Source organism: Malaclemys terrapin, chromosome 7 (assembly GCF_027887155.1).
Source record: "Malaclemys terrapin pileata isolate rMalTer1 chromosome 7, rMalTer1.hap1, whole genome shotgun sequence".
Classification (NCBI taxonomy): Eukaryota; Metazoa; Chordata; order Testudines; family Emydidae; genus Malaclemys; species Malaclemys terrapin.
In genome coordinates, this window is record NC_071511.1 from 125,611,166 (window position 1) to 125,631,664 (window position 20,499).

General features: G+C 46.4%; 1 protein-coding gene across 16 annotated transcripts in view; it reads left to right on the top strand.

Annotated features, from left to right (window-relative positions):
- Positions 1 to 20,499, top strand: part of BTRC (beta-transducin repeat containing E3 ubiquitin protein ligase) — a 165,712-nt gene that overhangs the window by 138,676 nt on the left and 6,537 nt on the right. For all 16 annotated transcript variants that reach the window (XR_008445598.1, XM_054033511.1, XM_054033514.1 and 13 more), the window contains 8 exons: positions 1,822 to 1,918; positions 2,755 to 2,892; positions 3,521 to 3,639; positions 8,604 to 8,853; positions 9,272 to 9,390; positions 12,184 to 12,294; positions 15,377 to 15,455; positions 19,401 to 19,594. Coding sequence is in view for 15 of the 16 variants with exons in the window: in XM_054033511.1 (XP_053889486.1) it covers positions 1,822 to 1,918; positions 2,755 to 2,892; positions 3,521 to 3,639; positions 8,604 to 8,853; positions 9,272 to 9,390; positions 12,184 to 12,294; positions 15,377 to 15,455; positions 19,401 to 19,562 (1,075 nt within the window). In the remaining variant the exon portion in view is untranslated. The remainder of the gene's footprint in view (positions 1 to 1,821; positions 1,919 to 2,754; positions 2,893 to 3,520; positions 3,640 to 8,603; positions 8,854 to 9,271; positions 9,391 to 12,183; positions 12,295 to 15,376; positions 15,456 to 19,400; positions 19,595 to 20,499) is intronic.

Sequence of the window (20,499 nt, forward strand, 5' to 3'; positions counted from 1 at the left end):
ATTTACTATTAAAAAAAAAAAACTGAGCACTGTTTGTGTCTGTCTAGATAGTGACCAAAATACACTCGGTTTTCTGGTCATCAAAACCTGCAATTGATTGATTGAGTTCCTTTTACCCTACAGTAATATATATATAGAGAGAGAGAGAGAGAGCATGGTTACGTGTCCTTCAGGCTCTGTTTTTGGGGCACCCCGGCAGTGTCCCATTGTCCTCAGTTGGGGTGGGGACATGAAATAGTTGCTTTTATAAGAGAAACTCTTGTAAGAGAGCTCACCTGGGATGCGGTGAAAATTCCAAGCACTTCTTTAGCTAAACCACAATTGATTCTATTTGAAGGCCAACCCAGATGTAACCTAAATATTCCAGGGTCTGGCTCAAGCATTCTCCCCACCTCCAAGCCATGTACTCCCCAAGAAGTCTTCAAAACATTGCCCTTGTGATTAATCTTCACGCTCCTAAAAGCACTCCACGTGAGCAAATACTGCACCAACTGCTCTCTGCAATGATTAGGACCTGTACTCACAGTTGCCCGCATGCATGCATGTGCCTACTTGGTCATGTGCACACATCCTGGAGAGTGAGACTGGAAACACAAACCTTCATTCCAGTGCAGTTAATGGCTGATACTTCTTATAGTCTAAAAATCTGCAGACTCCTAAGTATGGAGCTGAAAACTGCTCTGCCCCAAAACATGTGTTTAAACTAATGTCTTAGGGAATTTAAATATATGCCGTTCCCCTTGTGTGTCTTTCAAATGCTTGTTTAGCACTATATTGTGTGTTGTCCTTGTAAACGAAAAGCTTCAGATCATTTTTGTAGCTTTTCTGATGCAGGTTTCATGCTACGTATAGCTGAGGCCCAAGCAGTCAAGGTGTACTGTAGTTTCAAGGTGTACTGTGAGGAAGGGACAGGCGAGAAAGGCACATGGAGATCTGGAACAATTAATCATGCTGTAATGGAGTAGTGGCGGGGAGGAGCAGAGAGCTGGCCCAGTGTAAACGCCATGCCTCTGATGCCAGGATTACACTCCGAGGCATTTGTGCCTATCTCCACTTTGCAAGGCATGTTGCCAGACAAAACAGCAGTTAGTACGCCCATGGTGGGGTTTACTAGCTTCCACACCGTGTTTGGTGACTTCTTAACTTCAGGATGAGGAATTAAAGTTCTTTACACAGCAGGAAGTGATTGCCGTTTACTGAATTTTTTTTGAAGCAAAAATCTAGCTTGGGATATGAGTATTCCAAATCTGTGTTGAAATGAGGAAGGAGCCACTAATGAAATGTTGCTTACCAGAATCTAGCAGCAGCCGTAAAATGTCCATGTGCCAAAGCAGATGTCACTCCTGCTAACACAGCTTTCCAGCCTTGGGCACGTAACATATTTTTGGGGGGCCTGCCTTCCTTAGTTTTCTCCCATTGCTGGCCTTCCTTGCAGCCCCCTCCTCTCCCCCCCGCCATTGGCAGTTGTGAAGGTTTGAGCCCCTTCTTTTAAAAGTGACACACATAATAGATACACAAGCCAAAGGACTTATGAACCACTATAACTCACAGACTGGGCAATAGTGGCTCATGCCTGTATGCATAACACATTTGCAATTCCCCAGGTGTCTGCGAATACCCGTTTTGAATTTGTCACGTATCCAAATACAACCCAGTCACGGTGCAGGTCAAACAGTGCTTACTGAGTCCACCATGCCTGAATGCTAATCAGTCCCCTGCCCCTACAGTCAGCAACGCATCCAGGAAAGTGCCTTAGAAACCTTTGCCCAACACTGCTGAAACATGGACTGTGTTGAATGGGAAATGTTTCTTGTGTTCCAGGGGACAGTATCTATTTAAAAATAAGCCACCTGATGGGAATGCCCCACCCAACTCCTTCTATAGAGCACTTTATCCAAAAATTATACAGGACATAGAGGTAAGAAACAAACATTTCATTTTGTGTGGTTTTTAACTTTCTGATTTGTTAAAATGTCAGCAAAACCCCTCACACTGGTTTTAATAAACGTTGCACATGGCATATACATGTTTTGGAGTTCCCACATGAAGATCATGAGGCTTAGCGACTCCCTTCCCTGAATGTAAATTGCGTGAGCTGTCAGACGTAGTTGAAGTAGCGGATTCTGGTGAATCTGCACAGCATACACGGTGTATAGCAGCAGCCGGACAGCATTCAGGCGTTTCATGGCTCTTTCAATGAAGAAATAGTGAGGCCTCGTGAGAGGTTGTGGTGAGGGGCCAGAGCTGAGCCAGGGAGACCCAGGCATTGCCGGAGAGGACAGTCCATGAAATTCAAAGAGAAGGGCATCGAACCTGTGGCACTGCTGCCCCATAAATGGTTCTGTGCAAGGTACCACCTCTTGTCTATGCTTGAACTCTTCATTACAGGAGAGGTGCTCAGCTGCTCTGATCACGGGGGCCATATAATCACCGGCTAGATCTAGGTGGATACCACCTTTCGCTCTTCGTTAGTCACTGAGCATCCTCCTGTTGAAGGCTCCACAGAGTCACAGAAGTTAGAGATGGGGAAAAACCTTTTAGGTCAGCTTGTGCATCCCCAACATGGCCCGTGCAACAACATTCACCACGCTATATTCTCCAGCACTTTGTCATTATAAATGACTCTAGCAATAGTGCCCCCACCGCCACTTCCCTTGGGAGACTACTGTATCATCTAATGGGCTTCCTTGTTGGGAAATGTAACAGGACTTTCTCTAATTTGCTTCTCTTTCTTCTCTGCTCCCCATCCCCAAGACAATAGAATCAAACTGGCGGTGTGGAAGGCACAGTTTACAGAGAATCCACTGCCGGAGTGAAACTAGCAAAGGGGTTTATTGTTTACAGTATGACGATCAGAAGATAGTAAGTGGCCTGCGAGACAACACTATCAAGGTGAGAACTCCCCGAGGTGGCCAAGCTAGGGTGTGTAAAGCAGGCTTCATGAACAATCTTGTGTCTGAATTTCAGTGTGGGAGGAAGCAGTTGGTAAGAGACTTTTTAGAAGGTGCCCTAGCCCAGCGTTTCGAAACAACTGGTCTGTGGATCAGTGCCAGTCCCTGAGATCTCCCCGACACAGTTTAGGAAGGCCGCAAGCTTGCCCCTGGTGTCAAAAAGGTTAAGAAACACTGGACTAGCCCAAGCGAGTTTTGCTTTGGTACACACAAGCTAGCCTTCCCCCAGCAAAGTGTATAAATCTGTCTCACCCGGCAAGAAATGCTCTGCTTCCTTATAGAATGGACTTTGCTAGCAGTATTATTGGTCCTCCCGTCATTACAGGCTACCCTGTTCCCTGATGAGAAGTGTAGAGCCTGTATTCATATTAAAACCAGAGATATTAAGAATGGTTTATATTGCACCAAAGCGCCTGTGGAATAACAGAGTGCATTCTGTGCTACTATGGAAGCTCGATCCGCAAACAGTATGTAATAAAAACCGAAACAGCCAACCCAGCAACATGCACCATTTATACAGTGATGAACATCTTACTTACCAGACTGTTTGTGACTGTTTGCCACCCTAGATCTGGGATAAGAATACGTTGGAATGCAAGCGAATTCTGACTGGACACACGGGTTCCGTCTTGTGCCTACAGTATGACGAGCGGGTGATCATTACTGGATCTTCTGATTCAACAGTCAGGTACGTACTTCTGAAACTGAGCTTTGTGCCCTCAGACGGTACTGAAAAGATTTTTTTTTTTAATTGTTCTCTGTTCAGCTTTTTTCACTGAGTAGTTCCAGTAAACTCCTTTCCAACGAGAAGCCCTACTTGTTTAAAAATCAATTTTCCACTCAAGTTTTGCTGCCTATCACAGGGAAATGGAAAATAAGCAAAGGCTGGCGATTTCCAAGCTGGGTTAAGGAGACTTTTGTGAATTTTTACTAAGAATTTGCACATTTCCCTGGGATAGAGATTTTTAAAGACCTTGGTTAGGTTTTCAAAGCCATGTAGGGGTTTTAGCCATGCCTCTTCCATTAGAATTAACACAAGCTACCTGGCTAGATCCCCTGTGTGTCTTTAATAAATTTCAACTACCTGGTTTTTTTACCACTCTATGACCTTGTTCTCTTCACTCATTTCCAAACCCATGCTGCAAGGCTGGACAGTTCACATTAGAATCTACTCTCCGGATGGGACGGTCACTAGGCATGGTTCAGGAGACTAGAGTGGGCAAAATTGTAATGATTTCACTTCACGAAATGAAAATATCTGGAAATACATGTTCAGCTGGTGAACTAGCAGGAGGGGGGGGGAGGGACATTTCTGCCTTAGCTGGGGAAGAGGGATAGAGCTTGGCCAGAAGAATAGGTCTCCCTGTGCTGGTGTGGGTAGGAGGTCCCCTCTTTCTGCCTAAGTATGAACTATGCAGCTCCAAGCAGCACTGTTGGAAGCAGGCCCAAAGCTACGGCGATTGCCTTTCTTGCACCATTTGCACTCATGCGCCTGTTCCCGTGGCTGCAGGCTCCTCTCTGTGGTTGCCTAAACTCATTTTGAAGCCACCAGTCATAAGCAGGTGACCCTAAAATTCAACCCCTGCATATTGCACACAGGTTTGTGGTGCTAGGAGTTCTGTTGGTTCCTGCCATTTGTACAAATTCACATCTCTTTTACCTGGACATTTAATCAGCACTTAGATTGGATGGGGCAGCATTATGTTTAACTCTGAGTAAAAAGAAAAGGCTGGTCTATGTGAAAGACTCTGTCGTTTCCCAGTCCATGGTGGGCAGATCAAACTGCAGACTAGGTACTTGCCTAGAATACTTCATTTCAATAAACAAACTAGGGAAATACAACCTAGATGGAGCTACTATAAGGTGGGTGCATAACTGGTTGGAAAACCGTTCCCAGAGTGTAGTTATCAGTGGTTCACAGTCATGCTGGAAGGGCGTAACAAGCAGGGTTGCAAGTGCTTTGGAGGATAGGATTAAAATTCAAAATGATCTGGACAAACTGGAGAAATGATCTGAAGTAAATAGGATGAAATTCAATAAGGACAAATGCAAAGTACTCCACTTAGGAAGGAACAATCCGTTGCACACATACAAAAAGGGAAATGACTGCCTAGGAAGGAGTACTGTGGAAAGGGATCTGGGGTCACAGTGGATCACAAGCTAAATATGAGTCAACAGTGTAACACTGTTGCAAAAAAAGCAAACATCATTCTGGGCTGTATTAGCAGGAATATTGTAAGCAAGACATAAGAAGTAATTCTTCCACTCTACTCCACGCTGATTAGGCCTCAACTGGAGTATTGTGTCCAGTTCTGGGCACCACATTTTAGAAAAGATGTGGACAAATTGGAGGAAGTCCAGAGAAGAGCAACAAAAATGATGAAAGGTCTAGAAAATATGACCTGTGAGGGAAGATTGAAAAAATTGGGTTTGTTTAGTCTGGAGAAGAGATGACCAAGAGGGGGCAGAACAGTTTTCAAGTATATAAAAGGTTGTTACAAGGAGGAGGGAGAAAAATTGTTCTTCTTAACCTCTGAGGATAGGGCAAGAAGCAATGGGCTTAAATTGGTTACTCAGAACTACTTACCAATCTCTCTATCTGTGCAGGGCTTTGGGACAGTGATTCTTGACCACTAGAACATGTGCTAGTAGGTGAACTTCAGGCTGCGTTCTTTAGATTCACTTGAGTGCTTGTGCATAGCTGCTATCCCCTACCATTTGGCTGTGTGCTTTATAACCTGTAATCAAGTGTGGGCTGTTTATGGATGGAAATAAAGGTGCATATATGCACACACACGCATGGTGCAGTACACCTGGCTCCCCAGGAGTGCAAGAGAAAGGCCTCCCCTGAAGAATATATCTACTGCCTAGCTCTTCCTGTCATTTTTCGTATGTCTGCTGGATGTAGTGATATTCTTATGTTGTTCTGCAATGTGAGGGTGTGATTGTCCCGGGAGGGTTTTGTAATGCTAATGCCTGGTTCTAACAGAGATGCTCAGATAACTCAGTGATGAGCACTGTAGACGTGCCTGTAAATAAATGCAGTGGGAAGGCATGTGGTTTCCATACCTTTGTGCAGAGATGGGAATGTTGTAAATTAAGCTTTCAGATTGAAAAGAACGGGCACAGAATGTGTAAACGTAAGACTCCAGCTGCGATGTGTGTTTTCACCAAATCGCATTTCCATTGAGGAGCAGTGACTCAAAGGAAGGTTGGAATGAGCTCATCCCCTCTTCCTTTCTTCCTGTTAAATTTTCCAAGCCAGCAATAACTCTTATCCTGGACTCATGCAGAGCAAATTTTGCCTTTGGTAAACACCAAGGTATTCCAACACAGCAGCTAGTGTACTTCACAGCATGACCACAGCGGTACAGGCAGCGCTTCAGACTACCCACCTGAATCCATATCCTGGGAGTTGGGGGAGTTTGTACTCAGGTGGCTAGCCCAAGCTGCTGCCTAGGCCATTGTGGCCTCACTCCTATTTTCAGCGTGCGAGCTCGAGCAGAGCTAGCGTGTCTGCCTGCCTGCACTAGGAAGCACCCTCCCAGAGCTGTGTGGACATATCCCAGATGGCAGGTGTAACGCTGCCTGCAGTGACTCGAGCATGGGTACCCACCTCCGGGCACCCTGTCAGGAAGCAGGGCACAAGCCCCAAATTGGCTGTGCGTTCTCTACTTAAATTTAACCAACTGAATATCAGAGCTGAACTCATCAGGCTCTAGAACAGCCAAACGTGGAGTCACAGACAGTCCTCTTGGGTGCGCTGATCCAACTCCCCACCCAGCTGCGCCGGCCTTTGCTTTACCCCAAGGATCACAGCAATATTCGGATTACTCCGTCCCAAAGGACCAGTCACTTACCGCAGGTCCGTCTCACCTTAGATCTCACTGACTACGCTGGCAGCCAATCCTACAATAAACTACCGACAGATTTATTAAGTAGGAAAAGGAAACGAGTTGTTTACAAGGTTAAAGCAGGTAAACATAGATGCATAACTGTGTTACAATCTTAAGTGTCAAAAAGTAATAGAAGCTTCTATAATCAGCAAGCTCTGTATGACCTTTAGGGTAACCCAGCACTTCACACTAGATCAGCACTTCACACTAGTTCATGTCTCTCTCCTGTCCGGTGATTCATGGCGTCACAGAGCCTCACAATACAACCACCCAAGTATTGCCTTACAATAAGGGATACAGATGGTATATGTGAGATTAATGCTGGCAGCCACTCACAAGCATTCAGTAAAGTCTAAATACGTTCTTACAATTCTAATACCTATTTGAAAAATACTGACGCACAGGTGAGCCAGACTGATGCCAGGTATATGTTTCTCAGTGTTCAGTGGAGACATTGGGACCTTCGCATGAGCTGGCACCTGCTCTGCCAGCGTTACAGCATTTTCAAATAAGCTTGCCCTGTGACAAGAGGGAGGCCTCCAGAGCCTACTAGGAGAGCTGTAGCTTTAAGGGGGGTTAATGGGAGGTGGCATGCACTCTACAAAACCCCTGGCTTTTAGGACTGAGAGGCTGCAGCCCAAGTTTCATGATGGGTTAGCGCACACAAAGCAGACTGGGCATTGTTACTGTAGCATATGAAGCAGCCATTTGTATTTCATAAACATGAGTGACATTTCTTCTCTCCTGCACATCCCTGCCGTGTTTAATTGCAAGCTTCGTTAAGGGAGGAGGGATTCAATTTCCGCAGCCTTTTGCTATTTGACAATACGGCCATTATGCAGCTGGAGTTTAGTGTAGCTGGGGTTCAGGGTATGACAGTGTTGCAGGAAACTGCTTGAAGGAATTTTGCCTTGAGGTAAAGACCTTCGCAAACAATGCACCAAAAGGAACTGTTGTTTTTTAAACTTTAATGTCCCTGACTCACGTCATAGAAGCTCTTTAAATTGAGCATGTACCTGATTCTTTTAACCACAAGTTCTCCTTTGTGTGTAATAGACTAGACCTATTAATGGTCAATTGACATAAAAACTCTATATTAATTTGTGCCTTGTCAACAAATTCCTGAAACGTCGTCGTGTTCCTTTGTGTCTGTTCAGGATAAATAATTTGCTGCTGTTAGAACCCGATCTAACCCAATAGTGTAATTTTTTTAATGATTCTTTTAGATTTGCTTACAAAGAAAAAGCATACTCTGGTCTTCTGCTACTATAGAAAATTGTGCCCCTTGTTGGCAGTCCCAGCAGAAAGGGCGAAGATTGAATGGGCCATTGGGGGTGAACTTGCCTCTAGCACTGGGTCTCTCCAGATCTGGGTAGACAGGCATAACTTTGGGGGTGGAGAGAGCTGCAGGCAGAGCTAACAGGGGACTTCAGTCTCCAGGGCTGTCAATCTGGTACCTTTCATCAGCACTACACAGTCACTTAATTACAAAACGTTTTGCTGGGTTGTTTTTATGGGGCTAATTGCATTGCAGGTTTTTTGGCTGCTGGACTCCTTTAATATTTTTGTAATCAGCTGGTTTATGTGCTATATCTTGTCATGAACTAACTATTCAGCAGATTCTAGGTTTAGTATGTGGTGTTGGCTTGTAATCGAACCAAAGACTTGATTTTTCTTTTCCTGCAGAAAAATGAAATGTAGTTTTTTTTTCACCCGCTTTCCCTTCCCTTGGTTTGAAATATTGTGTGAATTTCAGGGTGTGGGACGTAAATACCGGCGAGATGCTAAACACGCTGATTCACCACTGCGAAGCAGTACTGCACCTGCGCTTTAACAATGGCATGATGGTGACTTGTTCCAAAGACCGTTCCATTGCCGTCTGGGACATGGCTTCCCCGACGGACATTACCCTGCGAAGGGTCCTGGTAGGACACAGAGCTGCTGTCAACGTAGTGGACTTTGATGACAAGTACATTGTGTCAGCATCAGGTGATAGGACTATAAAGGTGAGAAATTTCAAAGGCTGTTTATTTACAGCACTTGTCAGTGTTGACCAAAAAGAATGACCAGATTCCTGAGAACATAAGAGTTGGTGATGTTCAAACTCAGAAAAAAGCCAATTCATACATAAACTGTAAATTCGTTTCAAAAGTGCTATGGTTTAATCTGGGGACAAGTCCTAATATAATACGATAAAAGCTCTATTAAGGAGTCGGTCTGTTAACTGTAGAAGGCTATAGCCATATATCACTGGTAAGGTAGTTTTCCCTACATCAGCAATCATGGCTTGAATTTGACTTGTGACCTCGAGGTTGTGATGACATTTTGAATATTCTGGACACACCCATTTCTCTTGCAGGTCCCTCCCCTCCGTTAGTTACCTCTTAATAATTGGGCCCTGTGTGTTTTCTCTCCCCATCTCAGGTCTGGAACACTAGTACCTGCGAGTTCGTGCGCACCTTAAATGGCCACAAACGAGGCATCGCGTGTCTGCAGTACAGAGATCGGCTAGTAGTGAGTGGCTCTTCAGATAACACTATCAGGTGAGAGGCAAGCTCTCATCGGGGAGCTCTGCACGCGGTGTTCTTGGTTCACGCAAGGCCGTTGTCTCCAGTTCACTTGGGACATGCCGAAGTTAAATAACCGAAATGGTCTGCGCCCATTTCTCCTGCAACTGGGCTGCCTTTGCTATCGAATGCTGTGAACTACTGAAGAGGGGTATCGAAAGCCATTTTTCTTGCTTTGCCTTGTAGCCTCCCTATCTTAAGAGTGCCATACTAATCAGCCAGTCAGACTGGTTAGACAGTTTTGGTGTGTGAAAGAGCTGGCAAGCACCACTTTGCATGATGTCCTTTTGTGATATTTTATTTGGCCTATGTGTCTAGTTAAAGGGTCAGACATGCAATAAGAAGCATTTAATCCTCTGCAGAAATCTCCTGGGCTCACACCAAACTCCCCTTGTGGTGCTTGGCATCTGGTATAGTTTGGAACAACGGAATGAGAGCATGAAGTTCAGTTTTCTCCCTCTTGCACTTTCCTGGCTGCCCTAATGGCAGGCTGAGATTTAATCCCTTTCATGCTGGGAGTCGGAATTTCTTGGTAAATCATGCAGCTGCGGCTAGAGGGATGTACCATTATCTCTTTAACTAGTGTTGTTCAGTACACTTGAGTCAACGTGAAACTGACCGTGGTAAGTGGTTGGATCATACAAATGGGTGGTCGGGCTGCCTCCCTTTTACTCTTCACCTGCTGGTTTAGAGGGGGACTTTGCCCTGCAGCTGAAACTTGGGAACGGACTATCTGAGCAGCAGCAATCTACTTTCCTTTTTTACCAGTCCTCTGTTGTCAGTGGTGAATACAGAGGCTTTTGTTTGTTGGGTGCTTTTCCCCACAACCAGCCATCTTTTCCTACTCTGAATCCCACAGGAAGCTGACACTCCTGTCTGTGACACCACAAGGTGATTGAACCAATTGTGCTGGGCCAAATTTTGCATGCTGTCTGCTTGATGGCATGACATAGTAGAAGGACCAGCCAGGTTGAGGGATCACTGACTCCTCCTTCCTTTTACCCAGTGAAATGGGGGGGGGGGGTGATTACATTGTGCTGTTTTTCTAAAACGCCCCTAAGGGCGGCAAAGATTGTGCACTTAGAATTTGAATAAATCAATTTTTGTACAGTACTTTGAAACTCAGAGCCAAAAGAAATGGGAGTAGGAAATAGTTAAATATCACAGCATTTAGAAAATCAACTAAAATACCACTTGTAATAACCAACAAAAATGTCAGTACAGTAATCAACCTAAAGAGGAATACAGTTACTCTTATTTTTACACGGAATACAATTCCTAGTTGATAGATAAATTGTGCTAGAATTTCATGAAAGTTGGCAGTGAATCTTAGCTGAACCCAAGTCCAGTGGCCCTCAAGGGATGGTGAAAGGTTTACCTGCTCACCAGCCTTCCACAAGCATTGCTTGAGGGTGGGTATCGGTGGGAAGGTGATAAGAGAGCAGCTTACTGAGTAATCTATGTGGATGACTTGATGTATGTTTGATTTTAATTTACTTGAGATACCAGATGTTGACCTTCAATTGGGTAAAACATGATGTGAAATTTGAAGTTTATAACTTCTGAAATTTGATGTCCTAGAGGTTGAAAACCTTTAGAATCCCTAAGAATTGTTTTTCAAAAGGGAGTGTGTTAAATGATTTCCCAGTTCTGTAAATATAGAGCATATAAAAGAGCTAGGAAATTAAAGTTTGTCTTCCTGAGAGAGAGACTCTATCTGAAAACGATTTGGGTGGGATTTCAGGTCAGCTCTTCAGCTGGTGCAAGTCAAACAGCGCCATTGACATCACCAGAGCTGCCCCGGTTTTTCAACTGAGGATCTAGCCCATCATGTTTCAAGGCATTTAAACCCAGTAACTCAATACAGGGAGTCACTGAGGCCAGGGTATTTCGTTGTTCCAACTAAACTATCAGTAGAGAAAAGAGAAGAAAGATCAAGTGGTGACTTGATCATGGTGTAGGAGTCCCTTCACAGGGAGAAACTAGTGGATATTAAAGGACTCTTTATTTAGTACTGAAAGGCATAACCAGAACCAATGGCGGGAAGTTCAAGCCTGACAAATTCCAATTAAAAATAAGGCACCAGTGTTTAACCGTGAGGGTGATTAAGCATTGGGACAAGCTTCCGAAGGAAGCTGTGGATTCTCCATCTCTTGATGGCTTGGATGCCTTTCTGGAATCTGCTTTAGTCAAAGACAAGTTATTAGCCTCAATAGAGGGGTAACTGGGTGAAATTCTCTGGCCTGTGTTATACAGGAGTTCAGGCTAGATGATCTACTGGCCTCTCTGGCCTTAAAACAGGAATCATTCCGCCAGCACCCCTATGCACTAAGGCTACACCTCTGCCTCTGTGTAAAACATCCCACCAAGCTGAGCTCTTCTCAAACTGCAGCTGTTTCCTCGGTGGAGAGAGGCGCTTTGTGGCAGTGATGCTGTGCATTCTCCACCAGAGCTGCAAGGTGATGGAACAGATTAGGAGCCAGTGCCAACTATTCAGAGTCGCTGGTTTGCCATGTGTCAAATCACTTGACCCACTAGAACCTGAACGTAACATAACGTAACAGGGTTTTCTTTGGAAAATATGCTCCCACTGAGCGGCAGGAAAAAAGTGGTGGGTTCTGGGGTGATGAATTCAAGATCTTCCACATTAGCACCATCAGAATCTTTATTTCCAAAGAACCCATTGGCCAATTATAGGCTGAGACCAAACATTCCATTGCAATAATAGATTTTCAGACCTTCTCTCCTCTTCTTCCTCATCTCTTCCAGGTTATGGGATATAGAGTGCGGGGCATGTTTACGAGTACTGGAAGGCCATGAGGAGTTGGTGAGATGCATACGCTTCGATAACAAGAGGATAGTCAGCGGGGCATATGATGGGTGAGATTGTTAATGAGGTTCAGACACCGAGCATGCCTCTTCTCACCCTCCCACCCCCATCAAAAAAATTAAACCCGTTGTTAGTTGTGCTGTTCTCACATTTATGGCCAATATAGGAGAAGTGCGTTACATTCCCTTTTCTGGAACGGGTCTTCTGTGGTGTGTGTTTTCCAGCAGTTTCACATGGCAGATCTCCTCATGCTTGAATCATTGACAACCAGATCAGCTAGTTCTCTGCCCAGGAATGTAGTAGATCAGAGCACTGAGTCCATAAGGTCTGTGTCTCGTGTTTAGCAGTGGCCAGACCTGAAGCTGCTTTTTCTATACCTCCCACAATTCTTGCTGTTTGTTTTTTGTTTGTTTTTTTAATATGAACTGGAAGGATCCTTGAAAGGTCATCGAGTCCAGTCCCTGCCTTCACAGCAGGACCAAGTACCGTCCCTGACAGATTTTTGCCCCAGATCCCTAAATGGCCCCCTCAAGGATTGAGCTCACAATCCTGGGTTTAGCAGGCCAGTGCTCAAACCACTGAGCTATCCCTGTGCGTGCATGTCTAGCTTGCTCCCTTCCCCTTCTGCCCTACATGTGGAGGTAAGTGGTTACCCTAGTGCTGGTCTGCCAACAGCAGCGTACACGATACAGGACCGCTTCATAAAGAGTGTTTCCTCTGGATCTGCAAGTCTTCCCATGGGCTGCCCCTCTGCATTTTGTGTGGCGCCTGAGTCATTAGCAGTAATGCCCTACCTGAGCTAGACTCTAACCAAAGGGTGGCAGGCATCTCCACTTATCCCCCCAACAGGCTCTTTCTCCACCCTGTCAGAACCTGGAGGAAATAGAGCAAGACCTTCCAGGGCGGAGCCAGCCTTCCAAAACAGAGACTTCCCCAGCAATAGTCAGGCGTACCAGTAATAGAGCAGGGAGAGACCCAACCAGGTCCCTTTGTTCCCCCAGAACTCCTGGCAAGAACTTCACAGCTCCTGGACACCAGCGGTGACAGCAAACTACTTTTACTATTCGAGCTCTGGACAGTATTTTTGCTCTGCCAGTTGGTTATTTGCACCAACTCCTCTACTCGTCTCTCTCTCTGAGCTTCCATGTTTCTCTCCGGCCACCCCTCCACCTCAGGATTCCTTGTGACCTCCTCTTTTGCATCTACTTATTGCCTTCTTTCTACGCCAGTTGGCCCCATAATGAACTAAATAACAGATAGATCAATAGAACTAAGACATGTGTCCATCGTCCCTGGTCACTTCACTTGTGTGGTAGATCCCTTCCCCCCGCCCCTTGTCTGGGTTTTGTCTCTTTAGGCTGTAAGCTCTTTGGGACAGAAACTGACTGTACCTGTGTGTGTTCAGCCTGGTGGGATCCTGGTGGGACAGGAGGCTCTGGGAACTACCTCGATATAAATAATGGAGTCGGTCCCCTGTCACTGGCAACCCACCTGGTGGGGTACAATTTCAAACTGCCAGACAGGCCTCAACTCCCATTGACTTGTAACAGGCGTCGCGTAACTGGAAGCACCTGCTGTGTGTGAGCTCAGCTGAACCAGGTCACTCAGAGCCAAGGGAAGGTGTTGGGGTGTGCGTGGGGAAGGGGGGATATATTTGGGGGAACATCTCAAGACCTGCCCCTGTATTGTAGTGTAGCCAGGTGGTTCTCACTGCTGCACAGCTGCTGCCGTTCACCACATAACTGAGTAGTATAGAGAAGTGAATGAGCAGACGCACAGCCAGTCAGAGAAGGCAACAAAGTACAACAGGCAGACTGAAAAGTGCCCAGTGAGTGTCTTGGTCTGGAAACTCCTGTCGATAATCTAGGGCAATGTGCTTAACCAAGCATTGCTGCTTGCGCTGTGAAAGGGACTCCAAAGAGCAGGGTCCTTTTCCAGCACTCTCCACTGCAGCTAGCCAGATTTCTGTGGCGGGGGAAGAGGCTTTCTTCACTCGGAGGTTGTATTTGCTCTGGTGGGCGGGCTTCCTGGTACATTGCTGGTGTCCAGGCTCCCTTGGGGAAGAGCTGACTTTCCCTTTCCAGGCTTGAAGAACTCTGAGCTACACTGGGGTCTTGTGCAGCTAATTTGGATAGCACGTCCCCTATGCCACAAAGTCAGCTTCCTTCTCCTGGGCAGGGGTCCCTCTACTAGTGTATAGAATCCCTAAGCCTGCAGACTGGTTTAAACTGGGGTGCGTGGGTTCCCCACACTTCATTCTCCCCCATCCTGTTGTTAGCACCCTTCATACTACGAGATAGTCACTACATGGTGCAGGGGATTGAACTCTAGGGGCGACCGTCTGGCTTAAGGACGAGGGAAATCTTCAGCCCAGCCCCGTTTGATTTTCTGTAATAAATCTGACATCACGATTTCGTGCAGTCTGATGCTAAAGACATTGGTGTCATCACCCCAGCTTGCTAGCTAAACCCCAAACCTCTAGCAAGCCGGATACCAGTGCAGTGGCATGCCTGGGCTGACGTGGAGACGTGCCTTTTCCTCCCCCACTGAATGTGTCCTGTTCTCTGAAATGCTTGCGCTCTCGTGGTTCTTGTGGAACCTGCCTGTGGCTGCCCATAGCAGTAGTTTGCACAGGTGGAGCAATCCTAGCCTGCCTGCCTACTTTCTAGGAGGAAGGGGCGCGCTTGTACCAGTAGAAGGAGGGGATGAATCCAGGCTGTGCAGAATTAGACACGCTTTTCTTCTTGTCCAACAAGAGGCTTTATATAATGTGTCACATTATCTGTGTATAAACCCAAATGCACTCACACAGCTGTGATCACTCCGTTTCATTGCTTTTGGCCCATTTGCCATTAAGGAGTAAGTGTCTACATTAACCTTCACCCGGGTTTCTACGTTAGTTACTGTCACCTGCTTTTTTATGTAATTCATTTGTATGGTAACCATATACTTCCCCCTGTAAGATCAGCAGGCTTTACCCAAGAGAGCATGTGAGAGCCAGGTGTCAAGAGCAGAAAGGTTTCTCTGTGGTTCCGGATGTATTATCTAAGCTGTTAACTTGAATTGCTGGTGAACCATTGACACTTTTCTCTGTAACAAAGCTTTGGTGCTTGTCCCCTCTTTCCTCTCCAGGAAAATTAAAGTGTGGGATCTTGTCGCTGCTCTGGACCCTCGCGCTCCAGCTGGGACCCTCTGTCTGCGAACCCTCGTGGTAAGAGCTTTTGGTTGGGGGGGGGGTCGAGGTGGGGGAGGACAGACTTTGTCAAGGCTGTATGACACCATGAAAGCTTGAGTTGTTGTAGACAAAGTTCAGCTGAAGCAGATGATGATAGGCCCCAAAGGGCAGGCTTGCAGATGTGTCTGAATATAAGGGATTATGGGATCTTTCACCCGCAAAGACTTTCAAACCAGAGCCTTGCAAAAAGGGCCATGGGACCTTTAACACAGCCAAGGAATGAGTTTTACAGCCTCTTCAGCAGCCCCTAACAATATGCCAGGGCATCAGCTCCGTGCCAGTCCCAAGGGAGAATGTTCCGCTCCTCGACACCCCTGTCACCACTTCAGATATTGGAAGTCAGTGGAGCTGTGATAGTTTGCACCAGCTGAGGGTCTGACCTCAAGGGGATGATACCCTCTGATGAGTCTGCATAATCTATGTGTTGCTGGGTGACCAGACTTTTCCTGGGCCTCTTTCTTCTCTCTGGCAGTTTTTTAATGTTGCCAGACGATTGTTGTGAAAAGGGGCAGTTAAAAGAAGGGCTTTCATCCCTTTTAAAAATTGATTTTAAGTTCCTCACTAAAATCTATTTAAACAGCGAGGAGTCCGATGACACCTTAAAGACTAACCGATTTATTTGGGCATACGCTTTTGTGGGTAATAAAGTCCGAGGGATTTTGAGCACATGTCCGCTGCAAACCATGGAGCGGCCCTATGCCTGTGAATGTACAGACCCAGAATCTGAGACTTCCGTACATTAACAGTGTTGATCCTGTTCCAATCTTAGACCCTGCTTGGGCACTGTCTGTTTCTGCTGCTAACTTGGGAGGCTTAATTTAACTAGTGCAATTCCATCTCCTTTTGCTGGCAGTGAAAAATACAGGTACCCTGAATAATTGCATTATAAATCAGAAATTGTGGGATTCAAACATTGTAGGAATCTGTGAATAATACCTAGAAGTCCCTGTTCGTAGGCGCGAGTGAGCTAAGGGGGGAAGACAGAGGGCATGGAGCGTTACTTTTAGTTTCTTTCATGCCTGTAACTGCAGAGCATCCTAGTATCCGCTTACTCATGCTCTTTTTCTTTCCCTCGGCCTCCAAAATGAAACCTCGCAATAAACGTTGCAAGCCTCCTGCCGTTTGTGTTCAATTTTCAAGCAGTAGGAGAAAAGTCTGCAGATAACAAATGCTCGCTGCATGCCAGTTCCTTTCATTTTCCACTCCTTTGGATGGAGCAGCAGCCGCATGAGCTTGACAGCAGCTTCCCAAGCTGAGAAATAAGCATGGCGCAGCTTTACATTTCAAGCTAAGGAGGCCAGGTTCTTTTGGCTTTAACTTACAATGTGAAGCCTGCATCACACCAGCTGCGCCTGGGATTTTAAAGAGCAAGTACAGTGATTAGTGCATAGGATCTTTGGGTAGAGGGATTTCATTTAGTAAACACTGATTGAAAAGTTCGTTTTCAAAGTGGCCTGTTGCATTCCCTGTCTCCTTCAGTCTCCTAGTGACACCTGCTCTTGTAGTGACTTTCCCCAACAGGAGCTCTATTCTATTGGGCACACAAAACACCCTTCCTATTTGAATACATGCAAAACCAGACTCTTGGAGTGTCTGTCTGTTTAATTAACTAGAATTTTAAAACTAAGGATGCTACTTGTAAGACAAACCTTATTTAAAATTAATTCAAAACAAAACAGAACTTGCTTTACCACAACTGTAAAATGGCCCTTTGCATTCAAAAAGGAGCTGCATTTCAGAGCCCTGCTCTGTCAAAACAGCAGCTTCCTGTGTGGTGGAAAACTGTTCTGTTGATGACTATATTTGAGAGAACTTTCATTTTTTGTGACTTACTCATCTTAAAACTAGCTGTCATGGTTAGAATCTCTTATGACATTCGGTTTTCTTTACACCGTGTCTGGCAGCGTGGAAGGCATGACAAGGAGCCACGTACTGATACGAGAGTCGGGAGGCGTTGCGCTGGTTTTGTCTGCACTCCCTTTGACCAGGGAAGCTGCCGCCCATGCCTGCACCAGGGAACACTGATAACAGCTAGCCAGCACACGTGGGAAAGTGTAGTGAGTTGTGCTTTACCATGTGCAGGATCTGGCGTAGATTGCCGTACTGTTTCCACTCCGCCGCCTATAAGAATACAAACTGTCTCTAAAGAAGGGCCTTTCTTGTGGCTACATTTAGAACTGCTCTGGAGGAATCATTACAATGTCATTTTGATTTTCTAATGGTCCCCTTTGTCTCTTCCAGTTCAAGCTGTTTCCTCCTTCAGCAGTAGCAATAGTGTCAAGCAGGAGACTCGGGATCAATTCATAGATAGAATCATAGAATATCAGGGTTAGAAGGGACCTCAGGAGGTATCTAGTCCAACCCCCCTGCTCAAAGCAGGACCAATTCCCAACTAAATCATCCCAACCAGGGCTTTGTCAAGCCGGGCCTTAAAAACCTCTAAGGGTGGAGATTCCACCACCTCCCTAGGTAACCCATTCCAGTGCTTCACCACCCTCCTAGTGAAATAGTGTTTCCTAATATCCAACCTAGACTTCCCCCACTGCAACTTAAGACCATTGCTCCTTGTTCTGTCATCTGCCACCACTGAGAACAGCCGAGCTCCATCCTCTTTGGAACCCCCCTTCAGGTAGTTGAAAGCAGCTATCAAATCCCCCCTCACTCTTCTCTTCTGCACACTAAATAAGCCCAGTTCCCTCAGCCTCTCTTCATAAGTCATGTGCCCCAGCCCCCTAATCATTTTCGTTGCCCTCCACTAGCCTCTCTCCAATTTGTCCACATCCTTTTTGTAGTGGGGGACCCAAAACTGGACACAGTACTCCAGGTGTGGCCTCACCAGTGCCGAATAGGGAATAATCACTTTCCTCAATCTGCTGGCAGTGCTCCTACTAATGCAGCCCAATATGCCATTAGCCGCCTTAGCAACAAGGGCACACTGTCGAATCATATCCAGCTTCTCATCCACTGTAATCCCCAGGTCCTTTTCTGCAGAACTGCTGCTTAGCCAGTCGGTCCCTAGTCTGTAGCGGTGCACGGGATTCTTTCATTCTGAGTGCAGAACTCTGCATTTGTCCTTGTTCAACCTCATCAGGTTTCTTTTGGCCCAATCCTCCAATTTGTCTAGGTCACTCTGGACCCTGTCCCTACCCTCCAGCATATCTCCCTTTCCCCCAGCTTAGTGTCATCTGTGAACTTGCTGAGGGGGCAATCCATCCCATCATCCAGATCATTAATGAAGATGTTGAACAAAAGCAGCCCCAGGACCGACTCCTGGGGCACTCCACTTGATACCGGCTGCCAACTAGACATCAAGTCGTTGATCACGACCCATTGAGCCCAACGATCTAGCCAGCTTTCTATCCACCTTATAGTCCATTCTTCCAATCCATACTTCTTTAACTTGCCGGCAAGAATACTGTGGGAGATCGTATCAAAAGCTTTGCTAAAGTCAAGATATATCACAGCCACTGCTTTCCCCATATCCACAGATCGTTATCTCCTCAGAGAAGGCAATCAATTGCCAAACTTTCCCCTGTTCCCCTATAATCCACTGTTGGTGGAAATGCTGTGGCGGCAGTGCCGAGCTGTATAGTAGGAGGTATGCTCTGTCAGCCACCCCTAGCCGCTCTGGAGAAGAGCTGTCCTGTGAGGAGAGCTCGGTCTAAGGGCATGGGGCTCGGGGAGCAATGCTTCCATGCAGATGTCTACTCTGGTGTGCGCTCCCTGCTGAAGGGCCAGGTTCCCAATATGGCAGACGTACTTTTACGCTACTTAGCTTGTTCCACAGAGACAATGGCACACAGTAGCCATATAGGGTTTACTGACCAAAAAACGAATCAATTATTAATGTTCGCCACGCATTCAAAGCAGCCAGGCAGTCTGTAAAGTAATCCCTGCTGTCTTTCTGACCCTCCCGGTTAGGAGCATTCTGGGAGAGTCTTTCGACTCCAGTTCGACGAATTCCAGATCATCAGCAGCTCGCACGATGACACAATCCTCATGTGGGACTTCCTGAATGACCCAGCTGCCCAAGCAGAATCGACCCGCTCCCCGTCCAGAACGTACACCTACATCTCCAGATAAATAACAGTACACTGTACCTCATGCGCGCACAGGTAAAAACGAGGCACAAGGGCATGTGGGCACTGGGGAGAAGAGGCAAACGTTGAGCTGGAATGATTCATTTGGATGGTCAGTATCTCCCATCTTGGATGGTGGTAGTTATCCTGCCAGGAGGCAGAGAATCTTTTGGTACCTTCGAGCAGGAGTTGTTGAAGAGTTCTTGCATGTGGCACCTCCAGTCTTTACACCCAATTCCCCTTTTGGCCCAGCTTCCCCAACAATTAAATCAGCAGTTGTTCCCACCCAGCCAGGAGGGGGAGGGGTTCTTCAGAGTGAATGGAGGAGCGGCTGCTTAACATGGGGGTGCAGGTGGTTTGACACTGGGCAGTTGTCACCAAGCTAGAAGGTTCTGCCAAATCATGGCAATTGCCCTTTCTCCTAGGTAGTGATGGCGCCGTTCTCCCAGTGTTGGGGAATGCAGGATAGTGGATTTGGCCAGTGGAGGAGGCGCAGACCAGCGAGTCCAGCCTGATTACATGGAAATTTGCTGATGTATAGTAGTATCTATTAATAGGGCCCAGCGCCCTAGCTGCATGAGTTGACGGCTGCTTAGACCAGGCCTTGCCTGTGTGTGTGTAGTGTTAACCCTCTAGCTTTTATCCCAGCAAGGAGAGTTACCACTTCTAGGCTCGTATGGGGGAACTTACTGCCTGACTAGATTAATCATCGAGCTGGATTTGATTTGGAGGGGTGTGGGGCTGCTTAGGATGGGCTTGGGTTGCACACTTGGTTAGCGTATCTGCCACCCTTGCGTTTGGGGCCCTGGGTGGCAGTTTGTTTCACTGGTGAGGGTGAGGCAGGGTCTCCGTAACCGTGCACGGTTACGCGGTTTGTGTCACAGCCTGTGCTGCACTCTCCCGGTTCAGTGTATAAATACACCTGGACTCTCCAGAGCTCT